Source organism: Anolis sagrei, chromosome 4 (assembly GCF_037176765.1).
Source record: "Anolis sagrei isolate rAnoSag1 chromosome 4, rAnoSag1.mat, whole genome shotgun sequence".
In the NCBI taxonomy this organism is placed as follows: Eukaryota; Metazoa; Chordata; class Lepidosauria; order Squamata; family Dactyloidae; genus Anolis; species Anolis sagrei.
In genome coordinates this window covers 90,229,437-90,251,251 of record NC_090024.1, presented here as the reverse complement: position 1 = coordinate 90,251,251, position 21,815 = coordinate 90,229,437, and the positions used below count along the sequence as shown (strand labels likewise).

Below are 21,815 nucleotides of genomic sequence, written 5' to 3'. Positions count from 1 at the left end.
ACATCTGAGATACACGTGATTCTTTAATGGATAAGGCTAAAATTTGTTCAGATCTCTGTAGATGTATCAGAAGAAAAGCATCCTGTTGTGCTCTGTCTGAAAGGGAAACTATTTGAGTTAGTCAAGTTGATCTAATAATGGTGTACATTTTTAGGCTCCTTTAAAATGTTTAAAATTGTTGATATCTGTTATGCCACCCTGAGATATTTTCATATAAGGGAAGGGAAATGAGTGGGTCTTGGTACAAATTTTGTTAGCAATGCTAAAAACTGTTTCTTAACATTGAATTGGTAATTTGGGACTCTATGTCTTCTATAATTATTTAAATATGATGCCCTATGGATTGATCAGTATCATGGTACTAGCACAAATGTTTTGTAGTATTTTCCTGATGAACATCATTATATGTAATAGGATCATAGAATATGCTGTGTGCATTGAGAATTCGGGAAATAGACTCAGGAACTGGGCATGCTACCGACTGCCTGACTAATTGAAGTGTTGTATCTAACCATTATTTTATGCTTTAGTAATTTGTTGATATAAATACTGAGATGATTGTGGTGTGAAATGGCATGTACTTGAATTGCTTAATTAATATAAAACACCATTTTGTTTGCTGTAGTGTTATGGCTATTTCATATTTATATCATACATCATTTAGAGATTCTGATTCAAATCACAATTTTCTGGGTTTTTAAAAAAATATAACAATACTGATCTGGATGAGAATCTTCAAACATCTTTTCTTCAAAGTGTGAGAGAAAGTAGAGTTTAAAAATGAGAGACTATGTTTCCAGATAACCCTCAGTTAGGTTATGCTTTGTTCAAAATTGAGTCTGAAAGATTGAAAATTTATCCTTACATGTGCAAAGTAGAAAAGAAGGCCTGGGTAAGCACTTTCTGCAGCAGAAAAAAAACTTGTGTTTTAATTACAATTTGAAAACATAGACTTTTTAAAATGTTGGCATGATTACTGAAAGCTGTATCTTATTGTGAGTACATTGGCCCAGAATTACCCAGAGTTCACAGGCTTATTCAAATATTCTCCATACATATAACCTTGGCACGGATACCCTGCACATGGTACCCTGTCTATCACTCTATACACATATCTTGGATATCTTCATGTTGTGGTGATCTGAAGACTGCATGTGAACGTTTCCTTGTATGTAGCTGTCCAGTTGTAACAGTTGATCAGGGAAGTATTCTAATCATAAGAAAGGCTTCATGCCAGATGCTATTCATGTTCAAGGCTTCCCCTTGCACAAATCCATGTCAAAATGCAGATTTTTTTTTTTTGATAGACATAGCCTGTCAATTAGGACATTGAGAATGACAGGAGCAGTAGGGTACCATTCTTCCTTCTCAGCATGTAGACTCTACAAAGATATACCTGAATCTTCTAATTCAAATAATTACAAACATACCCTGAGTACATAATGCTGCGGGCAGATTACTGGCTGGGCTAGTTACAGAAAACATATAACTTCTTAGCTGAAATAGCTTCACTGGCTACTGGTTCATTTGAAAGCACAATTCAGAATGCTGTTTACGACCTATGAGTATAAAACTCTGTATGGCTTGGTGCAGAGTATCTGAAAGCCCATATCTCCACATATGAGCCTGCCCAGGTTTTAAAGTCTTTGAGGAATGCCTCCCCCCCCCCCATTCCTACCACCATCATAGGCATGTTTTTTGAGGGCTCAAAAAGAGCTTTCTTGGTGGCTGCTCACAGGCTATTGAATTACCTCCCTTGCACAGTTAGGTTTGTGAGACTAGACCTTTTTGTTTACCTAGGTCTTTGATTATTAACAGGCGTTTGCCCAAGGTCTTTTAACTGGCAAAGAGTATCATTTGATTGTTTAAAATATTTTTAAATTGTTATAAATATATAATGTTTTAATATAACTGTTTAATATTTTTCTTTTTGCTATACCCCCCTATTACAGCAGCTCCACCAGCTGCCAGTCTGTTTGCAGACACAATTCAAAGTGCTGGTTATGACCTTTAAAACCCTAGGCGGTTCAGGTCCAAGCTATTTGGCTGCCCATATCCCCTTGTATGATCTCAGGGCCCTGAGATCTTCAGGAGAAGCCCTTCTCTCAGTCCCACTTCCATCTCAAGCTCAGTTAGTGGGAACCAGAGAGAGGGCCTTCTCAGTGACTGCCCCTTGACTTTGGAACTCCCTGCCGAGGGAAGCTGTATTGGCCCCCTCCCTGATGTCGTTCCGACAGCAGGCTAAAACCTTATTTAGACAGGTGTTTGAAGAAGAAGATCAACTCAGGGAGTTCTGTGGTTTTTAGCTTTGAATATGTTTTTAAGGATTTTAACTGTGATTTTTTTTTAGATACTGTAATGTTTAATTCTGTTTTAATGTTTGCATATGTGTATATTTTAAATTGTGTGGTAATGTAAGTCACTTTGAGTCTCCTTCAGGAGAGATCAAATAGGGTATAAATAAACATGAAGAAGAAGAGGAAGAACAGTAGGAACAACAACAAAAACTTTATTCTTGTATCCCACCACCATTTCCACAAAGGGATTTGGGACGGCTTACAGATGGCACAAAGTTCCTGAAAACAAAACATAAGAGTGAGCACAATATAAAATACAATAAAATAAAACACATGCACATATAAAAACATCAACTCAGACTCAATCAAACTGCGGTCCTCTAACCATGGCAGTAAATTGCTGTAAATATAGCCAAATTGTAAAACATTGGGAATAAATAATAACAACTTATACTGTAAGCCTTGCTTCCATGTTGTGGAAAAGGCTGAATATAAATTAAATAATAAACAAATACTTCGCTTGTTTGCTTACATGTGAAACTAGCATAGACTGGGCTAGGAACTACTTTGAATGTGGGGGTGATAGGGAGAAATGTACTGACAAGCAGGGCTTAGTATGTGGGCTGGATTATGTATTTTAGAGGTAATTATTCTTAGAAATAGATTCTATCTTTTAGACATAATGCAAGGATTTTTTTTAAAAAAAAGTCTTCAAAGCTGGTGTTTATTTCATTTCAATTACATGAACACGCATCCAACAACAGTTAGTGCTTAATTTATAGTGCTTTGAAGCGAGGAACAAAACTTATAAGACTTCAGTGGTCAAATGTCTTCTGTTACTGCTATTAAACTTACAGCCTTTGATGCCTTTTTAATTTATTTTAAACCAGACGTGGGCAAAGGATGGGTCTAGGACTGCATATGGTCTTGTGGCCATGTGTGAGTTCAAGCCTGCTTTTGTGGCCCATGACTTCACCAAAGCCCCTGTGCTGTCTTTTTTCTGCCGTATGTGAAACAGTGCTTATGGAAGTTGTATTCCTGTTCCAGTTCCTTCTCTAGAACAGGATGCAACTTCCATTTTCAGCGCTGCACTCCTTTCTTCCCACTCCCAAGAAACACGACAGCCACAGGGGGCCTGAAGCCTGGTGGTGGTGACTGTGTTCCATAGCAATGGCTGCAGCAGCTCAAGAGTAGCCCTACAACATTACTGGCACTGGAAGAGAGGAGTGTGCCACTGCCAGAGGAGACATTACTGGCAGCTGGAGAGGAGCCAGAATAGGGATGTGAGTGTGGGGCCTCACTGGCCAAGAACGGGGAGGTAGGCACAGAAGAAGCAATAGTCAAGGGAAGAGGCAGTTAGACAAACACTTTTCCTTGCTTGCTCATGAGTAAACTATCCCTCCCCACTCAGACACCCACCCTAGTGATGCGACTGCTTTTCTCCACTCTACTCGAAGGAGGAGCTAGCTCTAGTTTTATATGAAAATTAATACTGTACCTTATCTTTAAAGAAGAAGAAGAAAGCATTCCCTTCTCTGAATAGAATGGCAAAAGACAGGCGTTTATCCTGTTCCAAAAAAAACTTAAAAGTATTGGCCCGTGATACTCTTAACTATGACAGGAAAGCACCAAAGAGCCACTGACATTTTCTTGCCCAGACTGATATTGTACCTTATATTGACTCCTGAATAAGCCAACCCAGGTTTTTTGGGTTGATGTTTTGTCTATTTTTTCTACTTAGTTTTATACTTTTGTGTCTACACAAGTTTATACAGTAATCACATTTACTTAATAAACAAACAAACCAAGTAGGGCTGTGGAAAGTCATGTCCCTTTCTCTCTTTTCTCTTTTGCTTTTCACATAATCAGCTCTCTTATTGTCTCAACAAAGCATGTCTCTGTTGTATTCATAGTCTCTCCCCATGGCCTGAGCAACATCTGTTTTTCCTACCACCATTGGCAACTCATGCCTTCCAAGTCTGGTGGAACAGAGGGTGAAGCGGTCACAAGACAGAAAAGTAGGCAAGCCTAATTTTCCCCTTTTGCCCATATTGCTGCCTTTGTTTAAAACCTTGTCGTCTCTCTCTCGCTCTCTCTTTTCTTTTCTTTTTAGAAATTACACAATTGCCTTGTGGATATTTCTTAATTTCCCTTGGAATCTAGAAAAAGTCAGCAGCTGGTGTTCAAAAAGTAGAAATGTTCTTCCATTTATTCATTTTTTTCTTTAGATGTAGGCCACTTTCACAGGAAGCATAATCAGAAATATAAGACATCTCTTGATATTTGCCTACTTGACTGATGCTTGGGAGAACACATATAAGCTTACACCCCTTTTAAAGGAATGCATAATAGACTATGGAGAAGTTCTGTAAGCTGGTTTTGGTTTTATTTTTTTTATTTCATTTTTGTGCCGTCTTTCTCCCAGAATGGGACCCAAGGGGCTCACAAAAAGAACCAATTAAAAACCTAATAATAAATAATAAAAAGTAGCTGCTGAGAAGATTCTTTCTCATGTCCTCACCAAGCAAGCTTGAGATAATGGCGGGACAGAGAAAGAATCAAGTCACATTCATGGGATTTTTAAAATTAGTTGTTTTGTTCACACTTGAACAAATTAGAAATTGTATTTAAAAAATCAACCCCCAAAACCTGGGTTATCCAAAGGTCAGTGTAAGTACTGTACCTTAACTCTTATTTTTAAAAGCCATTCACTTCTGTAATTCGAGTGGTGAAAGGGAAGCCTAAAAGAAGCATTGACCCACTCCACGCTTTCCACCAAGGTGCTGCTTCGGCATTTTTTACTACCTGAGTGGGAAAATGGCTGCAGCGGGCAGTGCCAGCTGGCCCTGCGCTGGTGCTTTCCCCTCTCCACAGAATGACCCTTATCCACAAGTCAAATCAAAATCCATAGTTTTGGACCCAAAGCCTACCCTCAGGTATATGTGGTATATCCTCTGGATTCTGTTCACTTGTTTTTAACCTTGCAGTGTTTTTAAGTTAACAAAAACACACAATTGGTTTTCACAACTGCACTTTGTTTTAGTGCTCTCATTTTCTGGCTGTGGGAAGAGACAAGCAGGAACCAGTGAAGAAAAAATATTGACAACTCCAGCCAGATGATTCTTTTTGAATCACTGACCAATCAGGGACTTGGGACAGCAGTAACATCAGACAATGAGCAGGTGTGCTGGGTGGATTGCAATCTCACTGCAGTTTTATGAAGATGCTCCTTTGCTTTTAAGGGGTAGTTACACTTTTCCTAGTGAGTAAGATGCCTCCCAAGTTTGTGCAAAGAAAAAACTGAGAACATCTAATGAGCCAAATAGCCAATGACACTTCAAGGATTAGCTCTAACTAAAGAGGCAAGCTGGACTCGATTGGCTGGAGATAACCTGAGGCTTGATGTGGAGACTGTGCCCCATGCTCTAATAGACCAGACACCACTGCCTCTGTGGCTTTCTTTCTCTTAGGTGTTAGTGCTGACTCACAGTGTGACGAAAATTTCTTTTCTGTTTTCCTTCTGATACTTTTGATATTGTTACTAGTTAATTCTTTATTACTGTGGAGCGGCTCAGTATTTCTGATCCTTCAAGACAAAACAGATTTAAGTAAAAAAATTAAAGGCTGTTTTTTCACAAGTTTTTAATCTTATCGAACTGCACTGTATTTTAGATTCTTCAGAAATACTTCATCTATTCTTGTCCAATCTGAGATGAGAAGAATTCAGTAAATGGGGAATGATTACATTTGCGGCAAGAATAGATGTAGATAAGTTTTGGTTACAGTAAGTGACTTATCACTGGGGCGGGGGGGGGGGCATGCATCAGAGACTACAGTTGGAATTGTAATTAGGCAGAATTGCAATCATAGCAGTACATTTTAATTACACACACACACACAACCTTTATTGGCATACAACACTGAGCAAAATTCCTCTTGAGTCTCCCCAGAAGTGAAATAAATAGGAACACTAATATTTGTGAACATAGCTGAACTCATATCACACATTGTTCATAAACTGCATTTTCAGCTGAGACCAAATTCTCTCAAAATACCTCTGAAAATTATGCTATTTGAGAATGTCTTTAAGTGTAAAGATCAGTGATAAACCTTTATTTGAATACAACCTTGCCCACTATTTCATTAACTCCTTTAAATTGTTGTATAGCTGCCACACCCAAGTAGGATTCAAGAGTTTTAACATTTCCTGTTCATCATCTCCTGGAACCAGTTTTTAATTTCATAATCCATTTGCATCTTGATTGCATCATTCACAAAGGAGTACTTTTGTGATTATCCTAAATTTCCCTTTATTGTAGTCAAGGTTTCACTCGTATAACAATCTGCTTTTTCAACTGTGCCAAAGTAGAATATAAAATTTCCCTAAGAATTTAACATTTGTAATTGTGTTAAACCAGTAAATTCACGTGCATTGTTCTAAACGAGAATCAACTACTTGGTTGATGATTTTGCAATAAGTTTTGAACCATGGAATGAAACGGGGAGTTAAAGGATAGGCTTCCATATCATAAAAATGTACTACACATTAGGATAGTTTCCAGAAAAGTGGGCAAGGAGGCTTTATTCCTGAAGCATGATAACCAAGAGAGTTGTTTTCCTTCTTCTAACCTAATCTTTACACAGGCGTTATTTAAACTGCAGAAGCTTTTCCCCCAGTCATGTGAATGAATCCACAGGTAAAGCAGCTTGTTTTCCTGGAATGAGTAACAATTGTCAACCTGACGTAAGAAGTTACTGATCTAGGTGACAGGCTAAGTGGCAAATATTTTGCTTGCTTGCCTTTCTAACATGTCCATGCTTTCAACATTCAAAGGCTTTCACAATTATTCTAAGGTAGTTTGAGTTATCCCCAGTTCCTTTCAGCTTGAGCAGTTGGTTTAGCTAATAAGAGAGGATAATGTTTTACCATGGATACATGTCAAACCTAGCAATAGCACTGTTCTTGGGATTGTTTCCATTCTTACAAGCCCGAACAAGGCAGAAGGCAGATAGATTTAAAATCTCTTTCTTTTGGAACCAATGCCAATCTGGAAAGCTCTGGTAGAAGTACCCATACGGAACTGCCTGTGTTTTAAGATCTTCTGAGAAGGTCCCAGTCCTTTTCCAGAGAGAGTAAATGAGCACAATCCTTACTCCAGTATCTTTCCACAAACATGTGAAGACCGTATTATTTCAGAAAGCCTTTGAGACTTGATTATTCAACTATGTGTTCTCTGCTAGGGAAACAGCAACTCATAGTGGCACCTGCCTCTGTATAAATGTGCTCTTCAGAAATGTGCAAATGTGGTAGAAAAATTGTGACAGATTGCTACTATGACCTCTCATGCTCCTCTGTTGTTTCTCTATAATCCCTCAGTGTGTTTCCTTTACCTCTAAAGATGAAGTGAAATGAGTTGGAGCAGGATATGAGCAGCAGGTCATTGAATATTACTTGACAACTCTGAATGAACCTGTCTCTTTAAAGATACATTCTTTCTAAGCTCTTTATAGTCCCTTGTTACAAATACTTTAAAAACACTTTAGACCCAATTATTGACAGTTATGTTGTGTTTCTCACCAGAAATGTTTCCATTCATTGATTGGAAGACTTTACATACTGAACACTTCCATCCGTACTATAGCAACACTTGAGTGGAAATACACTATTAAAAAGGCTGTCTTTCTGAGCAGCTGTACATAAATTGTTGTTGTGTACCTTCAAGTTGTTTGATTGAAAAGCAAGAAATTTTAAGAAATTCAGTAGAAACTAAATTAACAGTGTGTTCCATTTTTTATTCTGTTCTTCTGAGTACTAGGGTTTGTCAGTGATAGTTTCATGAAAAAGAAAATTAGAACTTTTTTATATCAGCCTAGCTTGAAGGTTATAGACATATACATAAATGCTGTGTAAAAGGTTCCATGGAGAAATATATGGTAGCTTTGGATTTTTTTTTCTTTTTTGAAGAGCTGCTTTGGAAACATCTCAGATTTGTGCCAGGGAGAAATGGAAATTGGAAATGAAATCTTTTAGGGTGCACCAGGTTAAATAAAACTAATCTACAGGTTTTCCTGGCATCTCTGAAAACTCTTGAATAGATGGCATCATTAAAAGTCAGCAGTTCAAAACTTGTTGGTTACTTCCAACTAAATTCCTTGAATAAATGTGATATATGTGCCCAGAATCAGTGTGATAGAGTAGTTGACTAGGAGGCTCTCTGGTTGACCAGAGTCTGAATTCCCACTCAGCCATAGAAATCACTTGGGCAAAACATACTTCCTCAGTCTGAGGAACGCAGCGGCAAACCCATTGAGGCTGTGTCTACACTGCCGTATAATCCAGATTATCAAAGCAGATAATCCACATTATCTGCTTTGAAGTGGATTACTGATATATGAGTCTTCACTGCCATATAATCCAATTCAAAACAGACTGTCTGAATTTTATATAAAGCCTGAGTCAAAAATGACTTGAAGTCACTCACAATAAACCTATGTGTTGATTTACCACTCAACAATTGATTCAGTGGTTCTCCTCTTGTTGGATTTAGGCCGTTGCATAGATAAAGGCTTTTCATGTATTGTTTTAATTGCCTAGCACATTATTTCTTAGAATTGAACTTATTACCTTGGACATAAACAATCACAATCGGCAAGCCAGTGAAAAGAAGGGTGTGGGATATTGTGGACATTTCCAACATAACTTGTTCCACCTGTTGACAAAGGTGATGAATGTTTGAACAGTATGCACGACTAGCAGAATCTGTTCAGAATACTGCTATGAAAGACAATGTGTCAGCCACAGAGTATGAATCATGTTGTATACATTGTTGAAGGAATAAGCTAGAGAGAATAACATAATAAACTGCTAACTTAATTTTGGAATTAAGTAGGTTATAGTGAGGTTTAGGGCTAAGGTTCATAGATTGGTACAAATCTATGATTGGTTAGGGTTCATAGACTGGTTAGGACAAGGTTAGGGTAATGTTCATATATTGGTACAAAATTAGTTTCCTTGGTTAGGATAATGTTCATAGATTGGTACAAAATTAGTTTACTTGCAGTCCACAACGAGCAGGAATTAACAATTCTGCATTTTGCCACTTAATGGAATTTAGAGCTGTGATGCAATTCTGCACTCATCAAGCTTTTTAACCATTGAATTTGTAAGTGATTCTTATATTAGATGGCACTTCTTTAAGTATTTTTACATAGTTAATTCTAAATTAAGCACACTGACCTAAATGGGAACATACTGTAGTTTGAGACATTTGTTTTCTCTCCAGCTCTTCTGTCTCCACATGTTGTCTTCCTCTCAACTTTGGGTTGCTTTTAAAAAAAATGCATTACCCTATTTTTGTGACATAGGTTTTGTGCTGAGACAGCTCATTTCTAGTATTCAAGTTGATTTTCTTTTATTCCAGATACCATCTTTTTCAGGTTATGTAAAAAAAAAACTTTGTGGGAAATAGAAGGGAATAGTTATATGATATTTTTTCAATATAAAATATGTGGTGTCAAAGTGAGCAGCATATTCTTAATAGTTCTATTAAAACTGGTGATCAAGTTTCTAATACTCCGCCTTGTGCAGCATATTTGCTCAGAATGTGATCTGTCTAGTGAGAATCATAAGCAGATGTCAAAATATATGTTTCTTTCATGAACTTGCAACCTTTGAATTGTTTACCTTCCCTTAAAAATTACCATCGCTTTAAAAAAATCTCTCTTTTTTAGATCGAGCTGGAAGCATTAGCACCCTTGATTCCTTGGATTTTGCCAGATATTCAGATGATGGAAATAGAGAGACGGATGAACGGGTGGCTGGTGAGTCACTTTTTATTTGGTACCAGTATTATATAGATGTAGCAGCTATCGGTCTCTTTTCACATATTCAACTCTTTCCTTGGAACAGGATTGCCCAACCTATTTTGAACTACACCCCACCCACCCCCGAACATTCTTGGTCGGCAGTCAAACTGCTGCAGTCTCACAGCCATCCAAAATGTCTGGAATAAACCAGGTTAGAGTCTTCTTAAACCAGTGGTTCTCAACCTGTGGGTCCCCAGATCCTTTGGCCTACAACTCCCAGAAATCCCAGCTAGTTTACCTGCTGTTGGGATTTCTGGAAGTTGAAGGCCAAAACATCTGGGGACCCACAGGATGAGAACCACTGTCTTAAGCTATCATAGAAGAGATACTTCAGATATCAATTTCCCTGCTATAACTCTCTTTTTTCCTCAAAGCATTCATTTCTGAATATCAGAGAGCTCAGTAGTAGCCTTCAATACCTTCAATATCAGATTCTGAATATTGGCATGCTGAAGAAAAAATATTTATGACCTGTTTCATAACTGTGTAACTGTTAGCTGCAAAAATAGTAGCAGAAACAATACTGGTTTGTGCTATTAGGTAGAAAATTGTAAGTCATTTGAAAACAAATAAGATTGATTGTAGAAGTTGTAGCATGTTTAAAATGTTTTAAAGGTCTTAGGTATCTCTTCAACTAAGGATTTATTTTAATATAATAATAATAATAATAATAATAATAATAACAATAATACTTTATTTCTATCCTGCCTTATCTCCCCATGGGGACTCAAAATAATTAGCCAGTAAGACAAGTATTGTCAGCTTACCATATCCATCATCATTCTGACCCACTGCTGCCTAACGGCGCTTTGGACCTGTTCTCTAATAACACAGCTCCTCCTTCAATACCATCTGTGACATTCCCTACCTCTTTTTACATCTGCCCTTTTTCCTGTGTTTTCTCTTCATCATTTATATGTTCTTCCATATGAGTCATCTCACCATCAGCTGAACTACTTTCAGGACCTCCTATTTACACAGAGTACGTAGTTCTTTATTTGCAGTAGGTCTGTCTGTATTCCCCTTGATGTTAACAACATCTGAGCTTCTACCGGTCCTAACTTCCAGACAGGGTAATTTTCTTTGATCACACTTAGACTACTCTTAATTAAGATGAATCGTGGTTTCTAAGCTGGATGATGTGGGAAGATGTTAATTAAAACTTAAGCTAAATCTTCTGAATCATTTCCTTGTAGAGGATAGAGTGGAGTGTTACAAGCATGAGGCTCATTCTGGCTCTTTCCAGGCATTTCCAACATGGGTCAAAACTCATACGACCTCTTCCACTGACCATAATCCTTTATGAACACACACATACTCAAAATGCTCACTATCTTCCTCCTTGTTTAGAATTGGAAATTGAGTGATTTCTTCTTGGGAAAAGGGCATAATGGAACAAGAGGAAGTGAGAACAACTATGTGCTGTTTCACATCTTTCAGTTCTGCATATTTTTCTAGGCTGACACTGATCCAAAACTGATCTTTCACTATACTCTAATTTCTACATATGTTTGCAACAAAAACCAGGATTTGCCTTGTAGGGTTTTTCCTCTCCAAACAATAAAGACTACAGGATTGAAAAAGAATGGAGCAACCTAAGAGGAGTATCAAATAGTTCAATTTCAGCCAGTGGGTTCTCTCAAAGTGATGGCCTATTGGTATTGGTCACTGTGGTAACTGGATTATAAGGAATCCATATTGGATCTGTTTACACTAGGCATCATGTCAAGTTGAGTGAACTCATGACCTTCAAATGTTGGTTGTTATGATCCTTTATATATTGGTTGTATAAGAATGGCTGCTCTGAAGTACTGTGAGCATGGATTATGCCTTTCATGGTGTGGAAGATATGTTATTTTAAAGGTTGGTTTCTGCAATAAATTGTAGAACAACAGCCACCTTTGTGTGTTGTAGTGCTCTACCAATATAATTTCATGGCTTTTTAAAAGAAAGACAAATTGAAATCTGCCTCCCACTGCAATACTTGCAGCACCCTCCAATGGAAAGGGAAATTCTCCAAAATAGTTATGTTGTGTGATGGTGCTACAGAAGAAAATGGATATTACAGTCAGGCAGAGACTTATGTTAGATAAAGTGCCCATGTGAAGGACTGGCTGTATCCAACCTAACAAATTTGGATAAGAGCTGTCTTTATCAGATGTATCTTGAAACTCTAGTGCTGAATTAAGTGATATGCTGTTGAACTAATCTTGAACTGAACTGTCTAAATAGAAACCATGCAGCAGAGTAAACTGTATTAATGGGGAATTCAAATATAATTATACTGTTTTGTTTAGTGTCATAATTAGGAAATGGAAATACATTGCCGTCTGACATGGGTTTATGTAATATGGGTTTTCTGGCTTTCTGTGCTCTTTGTGAAATGTCTTGCTGTTGAAATTCCGTTTTCTTACTGGAATTCCTGAGCTGCTATACAATTTGTGTTTCTGCTAATTTTTTTAGACATTTTATCATCTTGTTGCAGGGCATTTCTGATCTGCAATTGTTCTGTAACCATTTATTTTTATGTATTTTAAAGGAGGAAGCCTCTATATCATAGTTAAATTAATGTCTTGATGAATTCTTCTAAAGCTGAATAGTTTTAAAAGCCAACATTAATTAATTACATTAATGCTGGCTGCTTTTACAGAAAGAGTTAAAATATCATAATGTTTTCAGACTTTGTTGCACAGAAATATTTGCAGATCAGCATTGCTGACTTCTACAGATTTTTTTTTCCACACCTCCTCATCAAATCCTCAGTTGTGCTTTTGTATTTCTGCAGTAAAATTCTGTGCATCAAACAATTTACTTCCATGTAGTAGATGTGATGTACTCTAACTTCCCCTTCTGTTTTTGGAGAAGTAAAATGCAAACTGAGTGAATTGTTTTTCCATACATGCTCATGGCTCATATAATGCAGAAAACCATCCTAAATATAAGATTATTGGTATGCATTTTAGAAATATTAAATGATCCATGAAAACTATTTAGCTAAAGAATTTTTGTGCACATTACTCTATAATTCATCCTTTTGCCAATATAAAGATTTTCAGTCACTCCCTGAAAAGGATATCTCCCATGTAACTAAATTTTCTTATTTTATTTCACATTGATAGTATTAAAGTTTTATTTCATATTGTTTAGCAGTAAATTCCAAACCTTGAATTCAGTTTAATGGAATTGTCAGTATCACATTCAGTATCATAATATATGTACTGGTCAGTTCAATATCAGTACTCTGCGTCATTTTAGTAGTTCATTAATATACAGGGTGAGGCAGCATAACTTCCTTTTTTCAAAACTTAATAAAATCCATTGTATGAATCAGATTTTTTTATTTTATAATGTAGGTGCATACCTAAAGTTTTGTTTTACGTAGTTTTGAAGATTAAATTAGGTAGGTGACGTCCCCCATTCTCCATTCCCCATACACTGAGTAAACCATTTCCTGGCATTTGTCATGACTCTTGCCAGCATAGCAGGCGTTATGTTGGCAATTTCTTCCTGGATGTTGGTCTTCAAATCTTGTAGGGTCCTTGGACGGTTCACAAAAACACAGGATTTCAAAAAACCCCATAGAAAAAAATCACAAGGGGCCAAATCTGGAGATGGCCAGCCACTTCAAATCTGCTCAAAAAGTAGGCCTCAACAGCAAAAGCACGCTCCTCACTGTTCCAACGCATGATGGCGACTGAACTGTGTCAGGACAAAACTTTATACTCCCGCCTCTCGAACGAGACCACTAGCGCTCCGCTACGTCTTCCACCAACTAAATGGCGCGCATTTTAAAAAAGGAAGTTATGCTGCCTCACCCTGTATAAATATAAAAATAATCATTATGTATACATGAATAATATATTTAAAGATAAATGTAATAAATATGAGTGAAATATTTCATTTATTCATGAGGATAATTTAAAGTGATTTAAAAATTACTATTTTAAAAGTGATTTTACTTGTTTGTAGCTAATTGTCATATATTTTTAATTTTATTTGAAAACAAAAATTTGCAGCTCTCACAGACTTGGCCAACTTGATTGACTCCTAATCTCCATCATAGTTACTTACCCCAGATCTGCTATCAGTATCAGTATCAGCTAGCATGGGTGAATTGGATCATTTCACTGTGATTTCTAAAGTTTGCATTGGCATTTTAAAAATCCACATAATAAGCTGCTTCATAAAAAGCATGTTACATGATAGCAGCTGCCATATAATATGCAGGGTGTTCATTAATAAGTGTAATTGCGGGCAATTCTATACAATTTAGGTAACTAGTAGCTTAATCATATCCACCTGAACCCGCAAAACAAGACACACATACATCCTTAGCATCTACTTTTTGTTAACTTTAAAGTCTTAGTGTGCATTACTGCTTTGTAGTGGGAGTTGTTCTAATGTTCTGAACAAATTAAAAGTGGTACAACATTCTGCTTAAACCCTATAGCATTCCTTGTCAGACAGCTTTAATTATTAATTAAGATTAGAGTTTAATGATGGAAAATGTTCACCAGTTTGCTTCAGTCTAACTCTGCTGCATGCGTTCATGAGTTCCATAAAGATTGCATGCTTTGTCTTTAATACAAATTGTATTTTATTTTCATATCCATCCTTGCTTTTTTATATTTCATTTTTGTTTCCCTATTCTTGGTTGGATGCCTGTGTATGTTTAATCCAAATCCTTGTCCAGTCCTGGAGTTTGAACTACGGAAAGCAAAAGAGACCATTCAGGCCCTCCGAGCCAACCTGACTCAGGCTGCAGGTGGTGTACATAAACCTTTTCCTTAGTTTTTGTATTTTGATTTTTAAAAATGAAATAATAGGTAATGTGTTTCAAAATAGAGAATAATACTTTTTCATGTATTGGTATTTGCAGAAAATGAAGTTCCTTTGCAGGAACGGAGAAATTACAAATCAAGTCCTGAAATTCAGGTGGGTAGTTGAAGATACTGTATTTGTTGTTCCAGTATATCAGTTTTGCATCTAAATTCTGACATGCTTTAGGCTAGTGGTTTTCTGGATCCCACGGCTCAAATTACTTTGTCATCCCCAAATGTGTGATTGTCCTGAAATACTTGTTAATCGTAATAGAAATAGCAGTTCTAATAAAGCAAGCACTTAAATCTCTTATGTTTATTTCCTTCTTAGGAACCAATTAAACCTCTTGAAAAAAGAGCCCTAAACTTCTTAGTCAATGAATTTTTATTAAAGAATGGTTACAAGCTTACTTCAATAACTTTTTCAGATGAAAATGATGATCAGGTAAGTAGCAGTAATATGTTATTCACCATACTTTTTTTAAAGTGTATTTTGTAGCACATATTTTAGCATTATTTCTTTAGAAGTATGGTAGCTATTTTCTTCAGCATGTTAGGGACAGGACTGAACAAGTGCCAACAACTTTTGCAGTTGTTGAATGGCAACTCCCATCAGCCCTAGTGGGCTGCACTTTTCTCAACAGTCCAATGTAGAGTTGATGTTTTGTTCATAGGAGGAAATAAAAAACCATAGGTGAAGAAAAAATGTTGCTGTGTTTCACCAGTTCTTCTGCAATTCTCCAGCCAGCTTGGAGTGTGATATTTGTAGGGCTGGGGCACCTTGTTGTTGTTTTTTCTTTTCTGTGTTATGAAGTGCTTATATTTACTGGTATTAGACTGACTGCTGGCATGGTGCCTCAGTGTTTCGGGTTTTTTGTAGTATGTGGGAGTGTTCTGGATATTATGAACGGGGGATGACAGCTCTTCCCTGAATTTGCTATATAGAGAGGGAAATCTTTAAAAAGAAGAGGGAGGAAAAGAAATCTGATTTATTTTATTTTCTCGTGAACACCCCTTCCTGCAACATAGTCATGTCATCTTCTGGATTGCCTTCTTCTAATTGTCCCCTTTCCTCTTCCCCTCAATTTTTCCATGATTTCCAAGCAAAATGTATTGTATTGATAAGCCTGTATTAGTAAAATACTCCAAATTGTGGCACCTGCTAGATTCAATCTTTTTATTTCCCATCTCAACTTTTCATGTTGTATGATACTTGCCTAGTTGAAAGGAAAAGCACAGTGACTGTTTTGCTTTTGCACTTCCGAAGGACTTTGAATTGTGGGATGATGTAGGACTGAACATCCCAAAGCCGCCAGATTTGCTACAACTGTACCGTGACTTTGGTAACCACCAAGTAACAGCAAAGGATGTTGTGGATGTAGCAGTTGGCACAGAGGAGGATGAACTGGAGGCAAGCACCCCTATCCTAGAGAACATTCCTGTATTTGGAACAACAGAATCAATAGAGGTAGCCAAGTGCTGTTCACCTGTGCAAGTTTGACGTGTACTATAATTAAACAGTATGACATATTGAGTTTCCCTTTTGTATTCCTTTCATTTAGCAATGTGTAATGGTGCAGAAATTAGAAGATCAAATCAATGCATTAAGCACTGAGAAATGGTCTCTCCTGGAACAGATACGGAGACTTGAAAGGTATGGATTGCAACATTGTGAATTGTCAACTTTTTTCAGAGGTTGAAATTTGTCTGTCTTGAAGTGAACTGTTGAACTAATTGATGTATTACTACATATGGATAGATTGTGGTACAGTTTGATTATCGAGTTGTTGAAGGGTTTTTTTCGGGCTATATGGCCATATTCTAGAGGCATTCTCTCCTCACGTTTCGCCTGCATCTATGGCAAGCATCCTCAGAGGTTGTGAGGATGCTTGCCATAGATGTAGGCCAAACGTCAGGAGAGAATGTCTCTAGAAAATGGCCATATAGCACGAAAAAACCTACAACAACTCAGTGATTCCGGCCATGAAAACCTTCGACAATAGTTTGATTATCCCTTATTCAAAATTCTTGAGACCAGAAGTGTTTTGGATTTAAATACTTAGAATACTTGTTTTGCATACATATGTGGGGATGTGACCCAAATCTGAAGCAAACATTCATTTTATATAGTTTTATATACACCTTATAAAGAAAGGCATGTAATTTCATACAATATTATTGTGCATGAAATAATGTTGTGTACATTGAATCAACAGAAAGCAAGCGTCACTATCTCAGACACCCATGTGGACATGTTTTTCTTATACAATATTTTGGATTTTGGTATTCTGGATAAGAGATGCTCAACTTGTATCCAGTACAACAGAGCCAAAAGGTTTATATAGCAGACCCTCTCAGCTGAGATAAATAACATTGTTTTCCAAATGGACAGCCACCAGTCAAGAAAGAAAGATGATCTTGGAAGAACTGTCAAAACTAGGTTCTCCTAAAATGAAGGTTTCACAGCTGATAGGCATTCCTTGGGGCAGTCAGCATTATCTGTTTAAGCAGTAATGACTTACCTTTGAAAAACTGGTCTAGCTTTTCGGGCCATAGTCATTTCAGAATTGAATTACTCTACATTGGACTGTCATTATAAACTGAAAACCATAATTGGCTCAAATTTCTCTGGTCAGAGTTCTCTTGAAGTAGTAGAACCTGCTATATAAAACCAATAGAGCTGAATTGTTTCTTGTTACAATAACACTAGGTAACAAAATTTGAAAAAAAAATCCTGGCTTGAAAGTGTTATTCTTGTTTAATTCTGTGGTACTTATTTTGAAAGTAGTTGTTCTATCCCAGAAACTTCATTTTTGTGGCTGCCACAAACTATGTTGAATTGGTTTACACTGTGAAATATTAGTTGAAAAAATATAGCATCATATGCTGCAGAATTTCCCACAAAAACAAAGTTTTTGCAGTTTAATAAACCTTTTCCCTGTTTTATGATAGAACCAATTAGGAAATGACGTTTATAAACCAGGAACAAAAAAATTGTGTTACATAGTGTAATAGGTGCAGGTTTGGTCTTAGATCAGGCATGGGTAAACCCAGGCCCAGGGGCAGAATGCAGCCCCTTGGGCTCTTTTCTCAAGCCTTCCTCTTTCTTACCATCCTATTCTTCCTTCTCTCTCTCTTTCTTTCCTCCCTCCCTTCCTTACCTCCCTCTTTCTCCCTCCCTCCCTTCCCTTTCATCCTTCCTACCTTCCCTCTTTCCTCCCTCCTTCCCTCTCTCTCTTCCTCTTTCCTTCCTTCCCTTTTATCTTTCCTTCCTTCTCCCTTCCCTCCCTCCCTTCATTCCCTTCCACCCTTCCTTTCTTCCATCCTTTTCTTCCTCTCTCCATTCCTTACTTCTCTTTTTCCTTCCTCCTTTCCTCCTGGGGGATATTTAGCTAGGAGAAGAGATGGTAGAGAGGAAACATAAGAACCATGTTTCAAGATTTAAAAGGGTGTCCCGTTGAGGAGGAGGGGGAAAACTGACTTTCTTCTGCTCTAAAGACCAGGGCACAAGGGAGTAATGGTTTCATGGAGTAATGGGAGTAATGATTGTGCCTTCCTGCATGGCAGGGGGTTGGAATAGATGCCCCTTGGGGTTTTTTTCCAGCTCTAGGATTTTAGGATTATATATCAGGAGTAACATTGGAGGTAAATTTCAGGCAAAAATTGGTATGATAAGAAACAAAGATGGCAGGGACCTAACAGAAGCTGAAGAGATCAAGAGAAGGTGGCGAGACTATACAGAAGATCTGTATAGGAAGGATAATAATATTGAGGATAGTTTTGACAGTGTGGTGAATGAATTAGAACCAGACATCCTGAGGAGTGAGGTTGAATGGGCCTTAAGAAGCATTGCTAACAACAAGGCAGCAGGAGACGACGGGATCCCAGCTGAACTGTTTAAAATCTTAAAAGATGATGCTGTCAAGGTGATGCATGCCATTTGCCAGCAAATATGGAAAACACAAGAATGGCCATCAGACTGGAAAAAATCAACTTATATCCCCATACCAAAAAAGGGAAATGCGAAAGACTGCTCAAACTTCCGTACAGTGGCCCTTATTTCTCATGCCAGTAAGGTAATGCTCAAGATCCTTCAAGGAAGACTCCAGCAATACATGGAGCGAGAGTTGCCAGATGTTCAAGCTGGGTTCAGAAAAGGCAGAGGAACGAGAGACCAGATTGCCAATATCCGCTGGATAATGGAGAAAGGCAGGGAGTTTCAGAAAAACATCTACTTCTGCTTCATTGACTATTCTAAAGCCTTTGACTGTGTGGATCATAATAAATTGTGGCAAGTTCTTAGTGGGATGGGCATCCCAAGCCACCTTGTCTCTCTCCTGAGGAATCTGTACAAGGACCAAGTAGCAACAGTCAGAACTGACCACGGAACAACAGACTGGTTCAAGATTGGGAAAGGCGTACGGCAAGGCTGCATCCTCTCACCCAACCTATTCAACTTGTATGCAGAACACATCATGCGATGTGCGGGGCTTGATGAATGCAAGGCTGGGGTGAAAATTGCTGGAAGAAACATTAACAACCTCAGATATGCAGATGACACCACCCTGATGGCCGAAAGCGAGGAGGAGCTGAGGAGCCTTCTAATCAAGGTGAAAGAAGAAAGCGCAAAAGCCGGGTTGCAGCTAAACGTCAAAAAAACCAAGATTATGGCAACAAGAATGATTGACAACTGGAAAATAGAAGGAGAAACCGTGGAGGCCGTGACAGACTTTGTATTTCTAGGGGCAAAGATTACTGCAGATGCAGACTGTAGCCAGGAAATCAGAAGACGCTTACTTCTTGGGAGGAGAGCAATGTCCAGTCTCGATAAAATAGTGAAGAGTAGAGACATCAGACTAACAACAAAGATCCGCCTAGTCAAAGCCATGGTCTTCCCTGTAGTAACCTACGGATGTGAGAGCTGGACCTTAGGGAAGGCTGAGCAAAGGAAGATCGATGCTTTTGAGCTGTGGTGTTGGAGGAAAGTGCTGAGAGTGCCTTGGACTGCGAGAAGATCCAACCAGTCCATCCTCCAGGAAATAAAGCCCGACTGCTCACTGGAGGGAAAGATACTAGAGACAAAGTTGAAGTACTTTGGCCACATCATGAGGAGACAGGAAAGCCTAGAGAAGACGATTATGCTGGGGAAAGTGGAAGGCAAAAGAAAGAGGGGCCGACCAAGGGCAAGATGGATGGATGGCATCCTTGAAGTGACTGGACTGACCTTGAGGGAGCTGGGGGTGGTAACGGCCGACAGGGAGCTCTGGCGTGGGCTGGTCCATGAGGTCACGAAGAGTCGGAGACGACTGAACGAATGAACAACAACAACATATCAGGAGTAAGCGATATGGGGTCTAATTGATACACTTTTTCTCTCCTGTCCACCATCTCATCCTTACAAAGGCAAACCCTTTTGGGAACCAAACGTTTCCTGTCTTCACTTTCTGCCTCCGAAACAGAAGAGGAAGGAGAAGAAAGTAGGGAGAGGACTTCCCTACCAGCCTGCCCACCCCACTCCAACCCACCATGCAGCCCCCTGGTTAGGAAGATTGCCCATGCCTACCTTAGAGTCTCAGTCCCTATAAAACCTAAGTCATCCTTTTACAGACAGAAGAAGTATAGTTGGGGGTCAACCTAATATACACAGTATTCTCGTATTACCTGCCCTTCTCCTTGCCTGTCTTTAAACAGACTCCTGAGGTCATTTTATTCTAGTAGGTAATTTTTACTCAGATGTTGTGATAAGTTTGTAGAAATATATTATAGCACATCTGAGACTGAGAAGAAGTTTGCATCATAAGCTGCCATAGACTTTCGATGTAGCATGTGTGCATGCATATGTTTGAATAGTTTTTAAAATGCATAACTTGTGGATGTATTTATGAGTTAACACGTTTAGTTTTAACTATGGTCATTGGAGGACAAAGCAGAGGAAATAGATGTTCCTTATAGCCACAATGAGTGGTGGGTGTTCTAGGGATGTAGTATGAAGCTGATAGGGAACCAGAACAAGTTGTGACCAAATGGGCTAACGCAGCTATGTGCTTGAATTCTATCACAATGTGATATGTTGTATAGTTTGTTTCCTGCATTGATTTGTTAAGGCAAGAGTAAAATCTCTAGATCAGTAACTCATTTCTACTTTCCATATACATTTTAGTGTTGTGAAACAGGAAAGGTACCTGGACTGAAATAACATTTAAAAACCTGCTGTTAATATACATCTTAGGTTACTAAAAGTGGTTTATTATTTACTAATCTTTCTTTAATTCCAAACTAATCTTTCCTTCCCTTCTTTCATTTAGTGAAATAGATTACTTAAGAAGTGAAAAAACTCCTATTCCAGTGATGTACGACTTGGTCCAGTCTTCTGTCGCTCAAGTGCCTCTCACAGTCCCAGATAATGGGAAGTATTTAGATATCAAGAGTTCATCTAATGAGGATAAACATACTGAAACTGAAGAGAAAAGGAATTTCTCAGAATCCGAATCAAGAACTTTTAAAGAAGATCCTCGAATATCTCTCCCTTGTAAAGAGACACTTTCATCTTGTTCCCCATCAAACAAAGCTGCTGTACACTTCGATAAACCCAATAGGTTAGTGATGCAACATTGATTACATTATAGAGTAGGAATACAAACATTAAAGTTCATAACACTTTACCTATGTATTCTCTAGTAGTTTTAACAACTGAGTAGAGGATTTTAACTTATAGAACCATTGGTAAGATTCTTTCTCATTTCAGATGGGGGAGAAATGCCGTCTGATCTTCCATCCTCCTACACTTTTCAAATTGTTATGCTAGGTACTGCATGTGAACTAATAGTACTGC

General features: G+C 38.0%; 1 protein-coding gene across 7 annotated transcripts in view; it reads left to right on the top strand.

Annotated features, from left to right (window-relative positions):
* The window catches only part of RELCH (RAB11 binding and LisH domain, coiled-coil and HEAT repeat containing), a 73,212-nt gene that overhangs the window by 6,487 nt on the left and 44,910 nt on the right, over positions 1–21,815 (top strand). For 4 of the 7 annotated variants that reach the window (XM_060774709.2, XM_067467528.1, XM_060774708.2 and 1 more), the window contains exons 2-8: positions 10,029–10,118; positions 14,857–14,928; positions 15,043–15,098; positions 15,315–15,428; positions 16,251–16,451; positions 16,546–16,637; positions 21,289–21,579. In XM_060774709.2, coding sequence (XP_060630692.2) covers positions 10,029–10,118; positions 14,857–14,928; positions 15,043–15,098; positions 15,315–15,428; positions 16,251–16,451; positions 16,546–16,637; positions 21,289–21,579 — 916 coding nt within the window. Of the gene's footprint in view, positions 1–10,028; positions 10,119–14,856; positions 14,929–15,042; positions 15,099–15,314; positions 15,429–16,250; positions 16,452–16,545; positions 16,638–21,288; positions 21,580–21,815 lie in introns of those variants that run through there. The other 3 variants (XM_060774712.2, XM_060774710.2, XM_060774711.2) reach the window with 2 other exon arrangements.